The following is a 16,819-nucleotide window of genomic DNA, read 5'->3' on the forward strand; positions in this document are numbered from 1 at the left end:
CAAAAGACAACAGACTGTTCAAACTCTGTTTCTGTAATATTCTCAAATCAGACTCTATAACAACTAACATCTACAGTGGGTAAGTTTAAGTGGAGGAACATGTTAATAAAACTGAACAATATGAAATGCATTTTACACAAAATACAGGATAAAAACACATTAAATACAGAAAAAATACATACGTTTTTTCATAACTATTCTGATGACATATAGTACTAATAGTCATATAGTGTAGGCTATTGTGCGATGTTTCCTCTAATTGCAAATGAAACATCACTTTATATTTCATTGTCATGCTGATAAAGTAAACTTCACTTCCAATCCTGTCATTCCGATGACGTTGATAATTACATTGAGGCAGCATAATACAATTTTGCTGTATCTAACCGGATATCTGACATCTCTGATGACAACCCATACCAGACCATCTAACAAATTTAATCCTGAGCATTTACATTTAGAATTTCACTAGGCCTACCAGTCTAATGAATCTTGTAAATGATTTTTGTGAAAGAGCAACCAATGTTCAAAGATCCTGGAGATATTACTCATTCACCTGCAGACATGGAGCAACCAGTTTAAGTCATTTGACTGTGAATTTTCAAAAGAGCATTTATTGAAGTCGTATGGCAGATTATTTAACAGTTCTTTCCAGTATACAGTATCAGTGCATTTACATCTTAGTTGAAATACCCTAGAAATTAGCATTTTACTAAAAAGATAAAGATACTATACATTAAAAAAGATTTAAGAAGCAAAATATGACTCTATTTAACATACATACTTAAATTCTGTAAAAAACAAATGATGTAAGTACCCTGTGAACCCACAACATGATCTACAAAAAAGAAAAGACCAGGTAAAAAGTCAACAAAGATGTGCTATTATATTTAATTTATATATTATAATAATATAAAATTATTATGAAATAATTTACAGTACTTTATTATAATATTATAGCGCGGGGCTGTTGATTGCTTCAATCTGATTGGTTAACAAACTTTCTATGGGTGTGCATTAAAGGGGTCATATGGTGCAAATACGTGTTTTTCTGTGTCTTTGGTGTGTTATAAGTTTCCCATGCATGTGTTAGACACGCCAAATTGCAAAAATAAAAGTGTCGGTACAAAAGATGAATTCTATCTAAAAGCAAATGCTCACCCAGACCTGTTTGAAACGTCTCGTGTAACCACACCCCCACAAATCTACGTCAGTTTGTGGTATGATTTGACTAAGGCCGGGCAAATGTATATGCAAGTAAGGTTGGCGTACCTGTCTGTCAGAACAGTTGCTTTGGAACCTGATGTTCCAAATATGGTAAGAGGGCTTACATTTCCGTCAAATGCTTGCAGTATTCGACAAATCACTACGCACTGGTTAACTGGCCAATCATAGCACACCTCGCTTTTCAGAGCAATTAGCTTTGTAAAAAATCTGCTTGTTTCAGAGAGGCGGGGCAAAGAGGAGATACAAACATGCATGGTATGTGGAAAATACAGTGTTTTTACCCTTAAATAATTTAAACAGATTGCATTACATATAAAAAAAATAAAATATTAGTTTTAGCCATGTCATATGACCCCTTTAACTTTCAGTAAATGCACACATATGAAGGTGTTCCAGGTCTGCCGACCGCATTACAGTTCCATGTCATTTCACGTGCACAGTTTCATTTCAATAAACAAAACATTTAAAAAAACAACATGGAAATACATATACTGAATAAATAAAATAACTAAATAGAGAAACTAAATGAATTAATAAACACTGATGGCCTACTGGTTTGTTTTCCTACATTCTGGCTATGACTGATAACAAATATATTTTGATAGACCTACTCTTTCAAAAGTATGTGTGATTTTATTTACTGCTGGTGATACAAACAATAAGAGGAATAACTCATATTATTATGTTCTGTCATATTAATGCAAACACGCAGGTGTGGGCGCTCTCCCCTCTCTCACTCACTCACACACACACCACGTTGCAGCGGATCAGGCCTACGAGTCTGTTCGCTCTAATGGACGCTTGAAAGGGGATGTACAAGGAAGTAGTCCTACCCTCCACAGACGATAACATGACAAACGTTGAAATTAAACATTTGAACAATGTCCTGTGGTGTGGTAACCGTGGTATAAGCAGAATAATTGACTCCGGTCCATTCAATTATTCAAAAGTTAATGCACGCCTGAGGTGTAACGGCCAAGACGCGACCTGAGGGTGTGCATTAACATTCGAATAATTGAACCGACTGCCCGTAACCAATTATTCCTTACTTAAAATACTGTTCAGGTTTGAGTGGACTTGACAGTTGTGTGAAATGTTTTTTCTATTAAACCGTTTTGCTACCCTTCAGTATCATCTGTAAAGCTATTAAAATGAAAGTTAGATGATTTACAGAACATACCTCGAATTTATTGTTTTTTAGCCACTCTGGTTTAAACAATAAATGTCTCTCTATCTGAAAAAGTAAAAAAGTTTTGTATACCAACTGTAATAAACATTGGTCCTTTCAAAATGTCACTGGTCCACTCCCTCATTTTTGTGATGTTTTTCGTATCAGTTGTGTTTTGTCGCATATCTTGCAGCTGTTTATAATCCAGTAAGGTCGTGATGACATCACAGATGACATTGAAGATGTTCTTGTACATTTTACAGATCACTAAAGGTTGAGATGCCTCATAACTAAGTACCTTTCATTCATTTATGAAAGCAAAAAAATCTATCAATTCACATACAAATTATGCCGTTTCTAAAGTCATTGTTAGATGCATATTTTTAAGTCACAAATACTTTTCAGAGCGATTTTACTTTTTTCTATGTAAATTAGACTCTTTAGAGTTTGTGTGTCCTTCGCAAAACCTTGTGCTATTTGCTTTTGGCAGTGGTTAATAGATTATTTTAGCAAGATGATCTCCTGATCACAACAGATAATGAAGAACAAGGCATATTAAGATTTTCATTATTATGTGCTAAAGGGATGTCAGACAGTCCTATTGACTATACCATTATATGATCTGTAGCTTTTTTCTATACTATTTTTCAATATATATATTTAAAATGATTGGTCATACGGTACTGAAGATAAGGTTTTATAATCAGGCACTTGACTAGAGTACACAGCTCTATTATCATTATGGTGTCCCATGACAGACTCATTCATCTGGGGAGACTCACATGTTTATGACACCGGCCTTCAAACTGGCATTCTGTGCCATGCAAACACCAACTTTGGCCATGTTTGTGCCATTACCTGACTTTTAAGATTCCTTCAGCATTTCTGGTGTAAAAAAACATAACATGTGCAAATAAACCAAACTATTGGTGGGCACAATCAAAGTAACTATGTAAAATCGCCCTTAAGTAACCTTAAAATACTGTTGATTGTCATAGTCAGCTACAGTTTGAGTTATGCCTTCTTCAGAGCTTTTTAACGTGTATTTTTAAAAGCATTAACACTATCTACAGTTGTCCATTTACAGCCAATATTTTATACAGTTTCTCTATCAGGACAGTATACTGTATACAGTACTTCCACTTTTGGGTCACAGGTTTTCTTTCGGACTTGCTGATGTTGCTGGCAGGTCGCTGGATGGAGTGCAGAGGGTATTCAATCTCTGAAAAAGTTGAAAGTAAAAAGCTTAAACCTCGCAGAAGATTAACCGGGTGCAAAGGCAAAGCTTTTCAAATGTGGGTCAGAGCCAATCTACCAGTCCCTTTTTAAACGTATCTGTATACCTTGTTCTTCAATCATTAAAATGTTCAGTGTGCTTTATCATGCTTGAAAACGCATTGAAAAATGTTATTGCTCAGATGTTGATTCGTGAATCATGCACTCAGATGCGTTTACTTTAATAATCAACTTTGTCTCAGGTGTTTCTCCTAAATTTGTTGGAACACAAAACAGATAGAGGTCTTTCTAAGGAGAACCTATGAGACACAGAAGTTTAAGCAAGTGTTTTCATTTGCTATCAACTTAATTTCATTGCTGTTTAGAAGAAACAACTGAGATATCTAAGAGATCTCTTCTGTCATTTTACTTTCGTATCTTACCTGTTTCAGTGTGCCAGGTGTGATGAGGATAACATAGATCATCCATATGGGAACCAGCAATGTTGAGGAGAGGGTGAACCACCAGCCGACAGCATAGCCCCACCATGGATATTCAAATGTGTTGTTAAACTTCAGAGGAGTGAATTTAACCAGAGAGAAAACAAATGTGCCCTAGAAAAGAAAAACAATCTTTGAACTCCAAGCATAAGATAAATAAGGGGGTTCGATGTTCTTCGTCAAAAAATACTACTTAAGGAAACTAAGAAAATTGCTATTTCAGATATCATATTCAAAGCAACTGCAATCGGTCGTGTGCAGATGACCAGAAAGGCAGAAAAGGGATTTTCTCCATAGGAATTCACTACAACAATCTCAAAATACCTGTGTTTTGCGTTGTTTTTGACAGTTCAAATCGATCAAACCGTGAAAGGTGTTTTTATTGTGTAGCAAAAGTTGATGTTTATGAAGGGGGAAAATACGAGTATTGACTCAGAAACGAGAATAAAAGTCGCCTAGCAGGATGACTTTCTAAACACCGAACAGATGAGCTCAAATTTACAGCTCAAGAACCGTGTCATGGTGCTGCAAAGATCGAGTCCTGATTAAACGGATAAAATGATAAATCTCACCCGTTATAGTCCATTAAAATGAAACCGCTTAACGTACCGAAACAACAACCACTTAAAAACAAATTTCTATTAAACCTTAATTTTACTAAACACTAGCAACTAGTGTTTAGTTGTTTGAGCTTGTGCAGAGGCAGCAGCTTTTGCCAGAGGGGAACTGGAATCCCCTGGTTGGGCCTGGGTTCCCCTGAGGTTCTTTTTCTCGATGGGAGTTTTGGGTTCCTCACCACCATTTGCATATTGTTTTGCACTATCTGCCTGGCCGGGGGGCTGCTTTAGAATTCATACTTGTATTCAATGTGTCTCATGTACAGCTGCTTTGTAACAATGAAAATTGTAAAAGTGCTATATAAATAAAGTTGAGTTGAGTAGCAACTGGTAAAAGAACAAGCACTTGTTCCACGAATAAGAATAGTCGCACATTAAGCATGTTACTCATTTAAATTCATTATAATGAAACCACATAATGTGTCTTAAGGCAGCGACAAACTGAGAATATAAACCTTTTCTGTTATTATGTTTATGTTTGATATCAGCGATAAACAAATGATTTATTTTGGTTTTCCGTAGTTGTAATTTTTAGTATTATTACTGTTCAGTTCGTTCAGGTACTTTGAGATTGTGAATTCCTATGGAGGAAAATCACTTGCTGACCTCCAGCAGCGCCTCGAGCGTCATAAAACTGCACACGACCTTACGACATGCAGAAAATGCCTCTAATACCTTACAGATACCACAGCTGTTTGCGGCCAGACAAAAATGTGACTAGGCCAAAAGTCGAATCCTTTGTTTAGTCGATCAGAAGATTTTTAGACATGTTTACTTGCCGACGGTTTTCTGTATTTACAGAGCAGACCACATAGGGGAAGTGGGGTGATGATGAGTGTGTCATCAGATTGTCATGTGAATAAACTACTAACTATTAACACCAATGCAAAGCAATATAAAATATACTGTACCATAACGTTACACTTAGGGCAGTGGGTCTAAGAATATAGCTTTACTTACTAGACACACAATAGGAGTGATGTACTTCCAACAGTATTTCATTAGCGTCAAAGGGCGGTAGCCGATCATGTCTACTATGTTTTCATAAAGACGATCTGCACCTGTAAACAAATAGGGAATAGTATTGTAATTTTTGAGCCCGAGTATCTGAACAACTGATCATGTCATTTACATACACACTCATTTTCGAATCCAGACACTGATAACCACTAATTTGTGATATCCATTTTATCAGTCCATGAATTCAATGGGAATTATGCCCATGACTATGGTGTTGCTAGCACCATACTCGGTTTTGTCATTAGTTCCTAGTATTCATGATTCATCACATGACTGAACATTACTATAAACACAACATTGCAGTATGGTGAAGGCAGGCTTTTGCTTGAGAATCTGCTCTCTCAAAACAAAGATCACAGGTTCAAACCCAAGTAAGGGTGACCCTGAAGCTTGCAACACTGATGTGACACATGAAGAATGTGCTACTAATAGTAGATCTAACTTTACGATTCCGCTACAGTTTAAAATATCCTAACACAAAATAATTTGCTACATACTTTAACCCTAATAGCCGGATGTGTTGAATATCCTTCCAACCTACAGACCAGCAATGATGATACATGTTATACTCACCATAAAACCAGCCAATACACATTGACTGTGCAATTGCAAACAGCAGGAGGGTCATTCCACTGCAGGAATAATAATCAAATAACTGGAAGATATACAGACCACCCTGTGGAACAGATTTAAGAAAAAGATTACTACATTTACCTAAGAGTATAGTGGGCATGAGGAAAGCATGTCATGTGGTTGTGAATCTATGTCTTGATGGTTTAAAAATCTTGTATTTTGTCATACCAAAGGACTATTAAAGTAAAATTGCAAATGTCTAAAAGTGTGACAATATATTCTGACACATTTAAACATTTACCATAAGTTACAATGTCTTATCCTGCATATACATTTTAATCTAAAATCTGAAAGATCCTGCTATCTATCAATTACTCATAAAGGTGTATATATTATTAAAGGAGCCGTATGTTACATTGACACCTAGCGGTTGAGCTTGGTATCGCAGTCCAAATTCAAAATATTAGGGAGGGTTTTCCCCCGCCAATCCTCCTCAGACTGGACGCTTGTAGGAGTTGCCAGACACTTACAGGAGTGTAATGGACAGCATCAACTCTTACACTGTAAGTTTATCTGATTATTTATACATTTGCAGTCAGCAGCTCGTTGAAGAGTTTGCTTCCTCTGGAGGTTGCATTTACAGGCCATATTGTTGTTTCGTTTAAATAACCATAATAAAATTGTATATTACTCCTTGTAAGTTGTAAAATAATATAGTAGTTCTTTCTAAGTTTGCAAAGTAATAAGTACCGGAAAGGGTGGAATCTGCTCCGTCCCAGATCATTTGTTTGCTGCAATATGCTGTGCTTGTCACCAGCTGGCACACTAGTGCGGTGGTTGTCAAACTTTTCAGATCAGTTTTTAAACTAAAGAAGTTTTTCAAGTTAGTCAGGAGTAATAGTGGACAAAAAACACTTTCTGTAGTGCACAGGTAAGTATGGGGGATTTATTAACTCTGTGGGGACTTGCGGTAAGACTGCAAACTTATATTAAAGACAAACAATGTGGAAAGAATATTTAACACAGAAGATAAATAAATAAACTGTATGTATACTTAAACATCAAGAGAACCGCTGTATATAACAAACAGAGACTCACACTTTACCGTAGCGGCTTCTCAAAGCGTCAAAACTAAATCAAAATGCACGCTTCATTGATTTTACCTTGAGTCGCTGCAGACGCAAGTTGAATTAGCACTTTACAGCCATAGCAACAACTTTAAACCGCATTTCAAGTGCAGAAATTCTTAAGAAACTTTATTTGCACGAAGCTTGTCGTAAGAGAGAGAGTGAGAAACTCACAAGCACCTGTCTGCTCCCGCTCTGTGTTTGAGCTGCCTGTCACGCGCTAAGTTACATCCACCAATGATAAATAAACAATCATTCATTCAAGTTTTATATTCAAATTGCACATAGGCTGAGATGTTTTCCATATCTATCGATCATGTATGAAACATTTAACATTGTATTTAAAACACAAAATGCACAGCCAGGATCTCTTCAAGTACCACTAGTGGTACGCATACCACAGTTTGAGAACCACTGCACTAGTGGGTAAATCATCAGTGGGCGGGGTCACACAGATCAAAACAAAAACAGACATTCTGGCACTGAACGCACATTTCAGAGGGGAATAACTAGCAATAGCATTGTTTTTTGGACAAACCAATATAAAAACTTGGCATGTTTCCTAAATGTATAAGAACATATTAAGGTATTGTTTTGATTTAATACAGTAAATAATATTACATACAGCTCCTTTAAACATAAAAAATGTGCGGTGCAGTATTTAAATTATGTCATTGTTATTTGCATATTGTAATAAAGGTTTCAGCACTGTAAATTAGGCTCTTCATATTATTATTAAGGTATCCTAAAGGTATAGTCCCCATAAAAATAAAACCACTTTCATCATTAACTGATCCTCATGTCATACCAAACCTGTATGACTTTCTTATGCAGAACATGACCATAATCACAAGGTCCAAAACCAAATTATTTAAACATGATAAAACAATACCTCTGTCACCATCAGAAGGCCAATGAGGAAGCTGGCCACACAGATGAGGAGGAGAAACAGTTTGCGACGTTGTCCTTGTAGGAAAAAGTTGGGATTCATGTCCGTTATGGCTGTCATAAGAGCCTCCAGACATACAAACTAAAAAAGAGAAATGAATTTACTGACAGCAACAGTGACCTAAATCCAAACATATCATCACCCATCTCAATCACTCACCTCACTGTCAAGCCCCAGCAGAATAATCATGATGAAGAAACATATGGACCACAGCTGAGGCATAGGCATCATTGCCACGGCCCTTGGGTACGCTATGAAGACCAAACCAGGACCTGGCAAAACAAGTGGAATTTGCTGAGGCTTAAAGTGTCGGGAAATCACAGACAAATTAAGAGCGTCCGTGACATGCAAGAGCTGCTTTTAGCTTTGAGTTACCTGACTCAGCCACCAATGAAATATCTACTCCCTGCTCGTACGCCATGAACCCCAAAACTGAAAATATGGCAAAGCCAGCCACAAAACTGGTTCCACTGTTCAACAGGCACAGATAAATACAATCTCTGCAGGAAAAAATATTAACAAAAATCATCACAAGTTTATTACTAAAATAACGCAAATAGATTTCATATTTTAATTTAAAATGTATTTAAAAACATCTATATTTAGAACACGTTTTGAAAACCAACTTTCCATTATTGCACATACACCACCATTTATTTCATTTTTTTTTATAAAGGGCTTTTCACAATGTGCGTTGTTCCAAAGCAGCTTTACAGGAGAAAATCTCAATAAAAACAGAATATATCTAATATCAACAATCTCCTGGAGAGCAAGTCAACATGGCCCTGTGGCGAGGAACCCAAGCTCCAATGATAAATAAATGCAGAAAAAAACCTTGTGAGAAATCCATCTCAGTCGGGAGGGCCAGGTCCCCTCTGAAATGTCACAGCTGCACTCAGTGACTTTGATTAAAAGTTACTGAGAAGTTAATGTTTATGAATAACAGGGAGACCCTTATTAGTTATGATCTAGGAAATTTCCTTTGTTGAAACTGTCTAGGTCTAATTTTGTGACCGATAACAGACAACCGAGGAATGTTATAAACAGGGAAAATAGTAGTGGCATAATGGAACTGAGTGCAGCTATAACTTCAAACTGCTGTCATGTGACGTAAGTTTAGCATTAAATACTAAGTATTGTAAAAACTGTTTAGCATTTATGTGACAACAAGTAGTGTGTCTTTGCTCTTGGTCGGTGCTGGAATTGCCTGAGCTGTGATGGTCAAGTCTGTCCATAGGCTCTCGCAGTAGGATGGGATAAGTGAAGTTTAAGGTCCGTTTTTTAAATGCTTTTGTCTGCATTTTAGAGTTGGAATATGGAAACGAAATAATCCTTAAAACATTTAAAATTGTAAGTAATTTCTCATGAGTTTTCTCACTTGTAGCAGTTGTTGTCGTATTTATTGTAGCTTCCTAAAGCTGTGAGGCACCCAATGCAAAGAGCATAAGAGTAAAAGATCTGTGTTCCAGCATCCATCCACACCTACAGGCCGAGAGAGAACAAGTTCACAGACAGTCAAATAAAGACAGAACATACTGAGATACACTGGGTATGTTCAATAGTGTATTTTTTATCAATGATTATGTCAAAAGCTTAACCGGGTATAGGAATAGTCCTTAATTAGTACGAAAACTGTAATAAACAACTGCTACTGTATTTTTAGATGAACCTAAAAATGTTAAGGTTAGTGCCCTAAAAGATCTGTACCGATATGATGGTTTGTCATTACCATTCAGCATGTCCCTAGATTTGTTTACCTGTGGGTCTGCGAGGCGTGTTGGATCAGGGTAGAGGTAGAAGATGATGCCATCTATGGCCCCGGGCAACGTAAGACCTCGAATCAGAAGCACCAGCAGCATGACATAAGGAAACGTAGCTGTAAAATACACAACCTGAAAGACAAAAGACAAGCCCCCATTTGAAATCCGTGTCAATATCCATCAAACAACACAAATTAGGTCATTACAAATAGCCCTTGTAAGAACATGTAAATTGTTGTGACATTAATAGCCCTTTTTCACGCTTCCAGGTTTTTGACTTCCATATCATTCGACACAGGATAAACAATGTTCTGGTTGCAGCAGTATCCAAGTCTAACAAGAGTGTCTGGATTAAATATCTTCAGTAACGATCTTAATTTAAAAACAACTCGCAGCTAAGAGGGGCTCTGGTACTGCTGTTTGGTCTTAATTTTAGCTTTGTACTGTTTACAGGACAGCAACCCGAGGCAGGTACTTGCTGATTTTAACTACTGAACTGCATGTAATAAATCGAGAGATGATGTTCTCTGTCTCATTTTATTCTTTAGGTCTTTCTGGTCCTGCATTTTATAGATAAACTAAACTACCGTTACAGTAAAGCCAGCGCGTTGTGCTGGAATGACATCACCCAATCCCTCCCGTCAGACTAGCATCACACTTTCTGTTTCAGAAAATGACAAAAAATGTCTTCTGTTGTCTGTTCTCGCTAGTGCTTATGACATTATTAAAAATATTTATATAACATCAGACTTTTTATGAGCGAGAGCAATGGGATACTGTGATAGGGAAGTGAATAATTGTTTATTTATACAGTATCTTAAAATAATCGGAAGACCATGACTATTTAGGAACATTATAATCTTATGTGCAGTATTGAAAGCTACCCATTAAAAGATTGGAGAAGGACAATAAAGCATTTTATGATAAGAATTTAATAATAAAGTCTAAATATTTCTTAACCTTGGTTAATTTTAAAGTTCCACATTTATTACATTTTCACACTTTAAGTTATACCATTTTACATTTGGTTTTATGAATGAATTAAAAATAATATTTTTTTTACAATAAAAAAAGAAACCTTACCTTAGCAGTTTATGATATCTTATGTTCTTACAAATATTAACGAGATACACCCAGGGGCGGACTAGGAAGCAAATTCAGAGGGGGTAGGTGCTGTGGGTTTCGGATCGGTCCTCCATCACAACTGTCGACGGGGGAGTTGAGGGGTCGGTAGGGGTGCTGTATGTAACGTTTGCATTTAGTTTCATGCATACTGTATGTGTCGAACTCGCTAATGCCTTTGCGTTGCGTGAATTCGCTATTATAAGTCCGCCCCTGGTCGCACTCTATGTTAGTGACACGGTCATGTTTAAATAACACACGAGCTAGGATGTAAAGCTCAAAACACTACGTTATAATATTATTTTATTATTTATTTTATTATTATTGTTGTTACAATATTAGCAGTCTGAGTGCACAAAACAGATAAACAAACAGATATTCAATTTTATGTTAAAAATATATTTAAGTAGCAAAAAACAGTTCAAATAAACATAGGGAGCTTTAAATGACACAAGTGCATTCTGTTACAATGGGTTTAAATCTGTATGGGAACTTGCTTTACACTGCAGTGACATGCTTGTAGCTTACTATTCTTGTACAAAAGAGGCCCATTGGCAAATTTGTGAGCTCCGGTGCAAAGAAGTTCCAGCGCTTCGAGACAACAGCCACATTTCTTTACCCTGTTTGTTACTATTAATAAGTAGACAACTGAATTCCACTGGAGTAATACAATTTCCCTGAGCATTATTAATTTGACTTTTAATTTGAGCATACCTTTCCTGTGGACTTCACTCCTTTCCACACGCAGAAGTAACAGATGATCCAGGCCAACAGAAGACACAGAGCAAGTTCCCACCTCACACTGCCCAGCTCATTCACACTTCCTGTTATATTCAATACCCGCCTCCTATAAAAACAATGTTTCAGTCATTGTAATTTCTAGAGATTTCTATTTGTATGTCAGTTGCAAATCTTTAAATGATTATGTATGATAATGTGGACGTAAGTGCTTTTGGGTTTGGCTAACACTCACTCCCAGAATTCTTTAACAGGTGATGTTGCATTCTCCGCAAAGCTCAAATTTCCCGTGCCATCCCTCCGATCAAACTCAACACAGGTGTCTGTAAGCGAGTGATAGATGTGAATGCAGAAATGAGAACCACTTTTTATGACAGAAACTAGTTTTGCAACATATACCTGAATTCCACCAGTTACTGCAGCTGGCCCACGGTAATTGACCACTAAAAGAAGAGAAAAGATAGAAGAAAGCCCAGGCCAGAATGATGATGTAGTAGATACTGGAATATAAGACGACCACCTGATTTCCATAACCCAGACCTAAACAGAAGCGGTCACAACACTAATTATTCTGTTTTCGTCCGCACATTTTGATCGCTTACATTTACTGACAAGGCTTAAACTGAAAGGTAATGTTAAATGTAAATGTACCAAAAGAAGAAAACTTCATTTGATAGGGAACATCAATACCTCAACTTTACAAAAATGAAAAGCATTTTAAAACACATAAATTATGAACAACAAATTAAAACAAATCACAGTGCAGTTTCTGTAAATATGTTTTTCATGAACCGATTAACAAGATCATACCAAATTAAAGATATACAAACAAATATGGAATTTTGAGAACTCAAGAACCCAAAGCAGCCTCATTCAAGTTTCTTTTCTTCTCAATATACACGCAGGAAAAATCTTGCATTTCATACCACCACTGTTCGTTGCTTCTTTGTACGGGTGTTTAATGTAAAACTAAAGCAAATATTAACAGTAAAGATACATCACAATGATATACAACAAGTCATTTTTAACACTTATGTGCTGCTCACCTTCAAATAGTGGGCAAATCTTCCTCCAACAGGTGATAGACCCTTGGCTGGTGTACTGACCCAACGCAATCTCCATGAGAAACAGAGGAATGCCACAGGCGAACAGAAAAACCACATATGGAATGAAAAACACTCCTAAAAAGAGAACCTTAGCTGTTATTTTTGAAAGACAGCAGTGACTTGGAATTATAGTACTGGATTGTTTCAAGAGCTCACAAACCTCCTCCATTCTTGTAACAGAGATATGGAAACCTCCACACATTTCCCAAACCGATGATCTGTCCCGCAACAGCTAAGATAAACTCCACTTTACTGGACCACTGGCCCCTCACTCGGGTTTTGGGCCCAGGGTCGATTCTTTCTGAATCTGGGTAAGCCAGTTTAAACTGCACTTCTGGACCATGCTGCATCTCCATGTAACTGCAAAACAAGCACAGCATTGCAAACATCTGTCAAAACAGTGAAGCCATTGAAGCCCAAAAATGTTTAGAACAGAAAGGTCAAAAACATCAATGACTTTGTCTTTCCAGAACCATCTGGTTAATCCAACACTTACATTTGTAATGAGGAATTCAAATAACAAGTTTAGAAGTCAGGATACGTCTTCAGTTTTCCAATGCTGTCTGTAGTTGTCTTTCTGTAGTGTCTGTACTTATAGCTCTTCTTATTGCAAATGATATGTAATGATACAGTTGTATTTGCATTCTGAGCACTTTTGAAATAAGATTTTTGCATTCTATTTGACTTGGTTGATTTGTGGCTTCTTAGAAGTCACAAAATGTACAGACTGTAAAAAATCCCACCACATAATGTACATTATGGTCACAGAACAGGAATATGTGGGTAACATAATTTTTAATTGGGCAGGCCCTATGAAACAATCAGATTTTATATGGACAAAGTGCATGGACACGAACGTCCCATAACTAAACGTGTTTGTCACTGTTAAAACTTTGTAGTGGACCCTGACTTTACTATGTGAACCCTTACTATAATCACTCTGCTAACCTGTGCCCTTACATTTCATATTTAACAGTGCTTTAAAGACAAATATTGGTCTACATGGCGCTTGTGCAGTTCTTCACAGCTGGAATAATCTTCTGTCCCGTAAACAGGAGGCACTGCAGGGGAATACATTTCCTTCTACTGCCTTCACTACTTCGTCCTATGATCCTTATAATGCATGAATACAAACTAACTACAATAATCTCTTTAAAAGTTTCAAATGATTAAAGAAAAATTTTAAGACTAATCATATTCACACACAGCATATGATTTACAAATGGGAAAGATATGAAACATTTGCTATTTAGTGTTGCCAAGCAGAATAGTGATGAGTAAATGATTCCCACATTTTTTTATTGATTTGAGATGTTATATATTGACAAAATTGTAGAGCAAAAACCTCAAACTAAAGCATATCTGCCAATATAGGTTTTACACAAAGCACAGAATGCATACACTTTTAGCATTATAAATATTGGGTTTAACCTCTCTTGTTTAAAAAGGGATTTTTTTCTGGGCCTTGACTTAAATAAAGTTTGAGCATTTGTTTGGGTTGTATGTAATTTTTTGTCAAGTCTCCTTAAATCAAGTCTGATTGTCAAGTCACCTTTTTCAATTCTTAAAGCTGAGCATAGAACAACTATGCCACTATACACTATTCACAAACTATACACCGTAATACATCTTTACTAATATTTGCATAAATGTGAAGACATTAATTATCCAAACTTGTACAGCACTTTTTACAACTAGTCTTTTACATTTACATGTCTGCATTTGACAGACGTTTTTTATCCAAAACAATTTACAGTGCATTAACTATTCATTTCATCAGCATGTTCCCTGGAATCGGACCATTGACACTTGCACTGCTAACACAATTCAATACTGGATAACAGGAAGTTCATTATAATCTAAATCACACAGTTAAAGGTTGATCATAGTCTTAAAGGGATAACTTTTTTAACCCAAATTTTTTATTCTGTCAAGAATTACTAACTTACTCTAGTAGATGTTTCAAACCTGTGTACATTTTTGACATGCAATAGTAGTACAAACCATACTATTATAGTAGTTATAATTTAAATAGTATTCAAAGGTATCCCAGAACTGTTTGCTTTCCTAAATTCCTTAGAATATCTTATTTTGTGTTCATCAGAATAAAATCACACAATACATTTTTCTACTATGGTAGTCAATGGTGCCTCAGAATTGTCGTGTGCAAACATGCTTCAAAATATAAATTTTTGTTAGAACTAGAGGGAGAGTAATTAATGATAGAATTTTCATTTTTGTGTGTCATTTTTGTGTCCCTTAAATGTAATGTTAAGTCATGAACTGTTATGAATTGTCAATGACAATTCGTGTTAACATATCCTTAGTGTATAGTTTGGTTCCAATTTTTTTTTCAAAAATCACGTTTTTTATTATTATGTTTTCATGTTTTTATTGTGTTTTATTGTGTACGTTATCTTAATCAAAACAAAACACCTTCAGTTTGATTTATATTAATTGGAAAGCACAATGAAAAAACATGATCTTTGAAAAGTTTTGAAAACGGGAGTAGTCTCATTTTGGAACCAAACTCTTCATATATTCTGCAATTCTGGTGGAGTCTGATTAGATAAACCTTGTTACTGTTAACAATTACAACCATACATTGAAGTCCTACTGTTTCAACCAACATTGTATATTTATAGAGATTACTGCGCTACTGCGCTTACAATTACGCCTATGAACGGACACAAATGTCCTTTTTTGGACTTCCGGCTAATTATAATATTTACATTCTACTTTATCAAATTGAATATTTAAGAAACACATGAAGGAATGAATGATCATTTATTTGTATTTATAGGCTTTGCGCACATAAATGATCTTCGTGATATTCATCGCACATACAGTACCCAGAGATGTGAAAATGAAGAAAGAAACTCACTCTGTGACGGAGCTTTTGTTCATGACCTTTATCCTACATTCAGCAGCCGGACACTTGGGCTGTTCAGTCTAAAAATGCGCTCGAACCCACGCCGATGAGACGCCGGGACCAAACGAAACACTCCTGAAATAAACGCCGTTGATCAAACTACGCAGTTCATTTCATCATTCAACCAAAGCTCCTCAGTGAATTAAGAAGCGTTACAATGAAGTAAACAGAAAGCAAAGGTTGGCGCTGTGGCAACCGGTCAGGAAGTTGTGAACGCCGCTTCTACCGTATTTAATCTGGCCATAAACTTTAAGGTTAATTCAGTCGCTTGGTTGCTGTAATGTTGCTGAAGCCCACCCCTCTCCTTCTACTTGTGCGGTAAAGCAGTCCATACAGAACTGAGAGTGTGTTGGTCGCATGCGTGTCTGTGTGTGCGTGAGAGAGCGTGTAAATTTAGGGCGGGGCTAAACACAACAGTTTGTAAAGCACTACGTAACAACACGTGGGTAAACACAATCGTCTTGTCATTTTGAGGCGTATGATTATTTGCAATACACCCAAGAACACTTTCATTTGCTTCTGAATTCTGAAAAGCATGCGTGTGCTATTTTGAATCTATTTTTGTTATAGGCCTACGTTTAAGGGTGTAAGTTTAATTTTGACTGAGGTAGTGGCATGAAATTGGTCAGCAAAGCCGCACTTTCCCTAAAGTTTAGCCTCGTTTACTTGACTTATTTAAAAGAATAAAATTATGATTTGACAATATAATTTTAACAATAATTAAAATAGCTTTATTCAAAAATGTTTTATAAAAACACAGTTCTT

The 16,819-nt window shown here is 36.3% G+C and overlaps 1 protein-coding gene across 1 annotated transcript; it reads right to left on the reverse strand.

Annotated features, from left to right (window-relative positions):
* Positions 1-20: 20 nt before the first annotated feature.
* slc6a22.1 (solute carrier family 6 member 22, tandem duplicate 1) lies at positions 21-16,420 on the reverse strand. Its single transcript, XM_056750820.1, has 15 exons — positions 16,007-16,420; positions 13,283-13,482; positions 13,063-13,197; positions 12,416-12,556; positions 12,252-12,339; positions 11,993-12,125; positions 10,154-10,288; positions 9,775-9,878; positions 8,772-8,896; positions 8,556-8,668; positions 8,340-8,477; positions 6,321-6,423; positions 5,688-5,788; positions 4,054-4,224; positions 21-3,617 (listed from the first exon to the last, which is right to left on the reverse strand). The coding sequence occupies exons 1-15, from the start codon at positions 16,027-16,029 to the stop codon at positions 3,546-3,548; spliced, it is 1,782 nt and encodes a 593-aa protein (XP_056606798.1). The 5' UTR covers positions 16,030-16,420; the 3' UTR covers positions 21-3,545.
* Positions 16,421-16,819: the final 399 nt, after the last annotated feature.

This window comes from Triplophysa dalaica, chromosome 6 (assembly GCF_015846415.1).
Source record: "Triplophysa dalaica isolate WHDGS20190420 chromosome 6, ASM1584641v1, whole genome shotgun sequence".
In the NCBI taxonomy this organism is placed as follows: domain Eukaryota; kingdom Metazoa; phylum Chordata; class Actinopteri; order Cypriniformes; family Nemacheilidae; genus Triplophysa; species Triplophysa dalaica.

What these genes read in the sequence shown, in the direction of transcription:
- slc6a22.1 (XM_056750820.1), bottom strand. Translation starts at nt 16,029, where the DNA reads ATGAACAAAAGCTCCGTCACAGA. An exon ending in CACGCCTCGCAGACCCACAG is followed by an intron (nt 9,879 to 10,153) that starts GTAAACAAATCT and finishes CTCGGCCTGTAG; the next exon opens with GTGTGGATGGATGCTGGAAC. An exon ending in GCCTTCTGATGGTGACAGAG is followed by an intron (nt 6,424 to 8,339) that starts GTATTGTTTTAT and finishes TCTGTTCCACAG; the next exon opens with GGTGGTCTGTATATCTTCCA.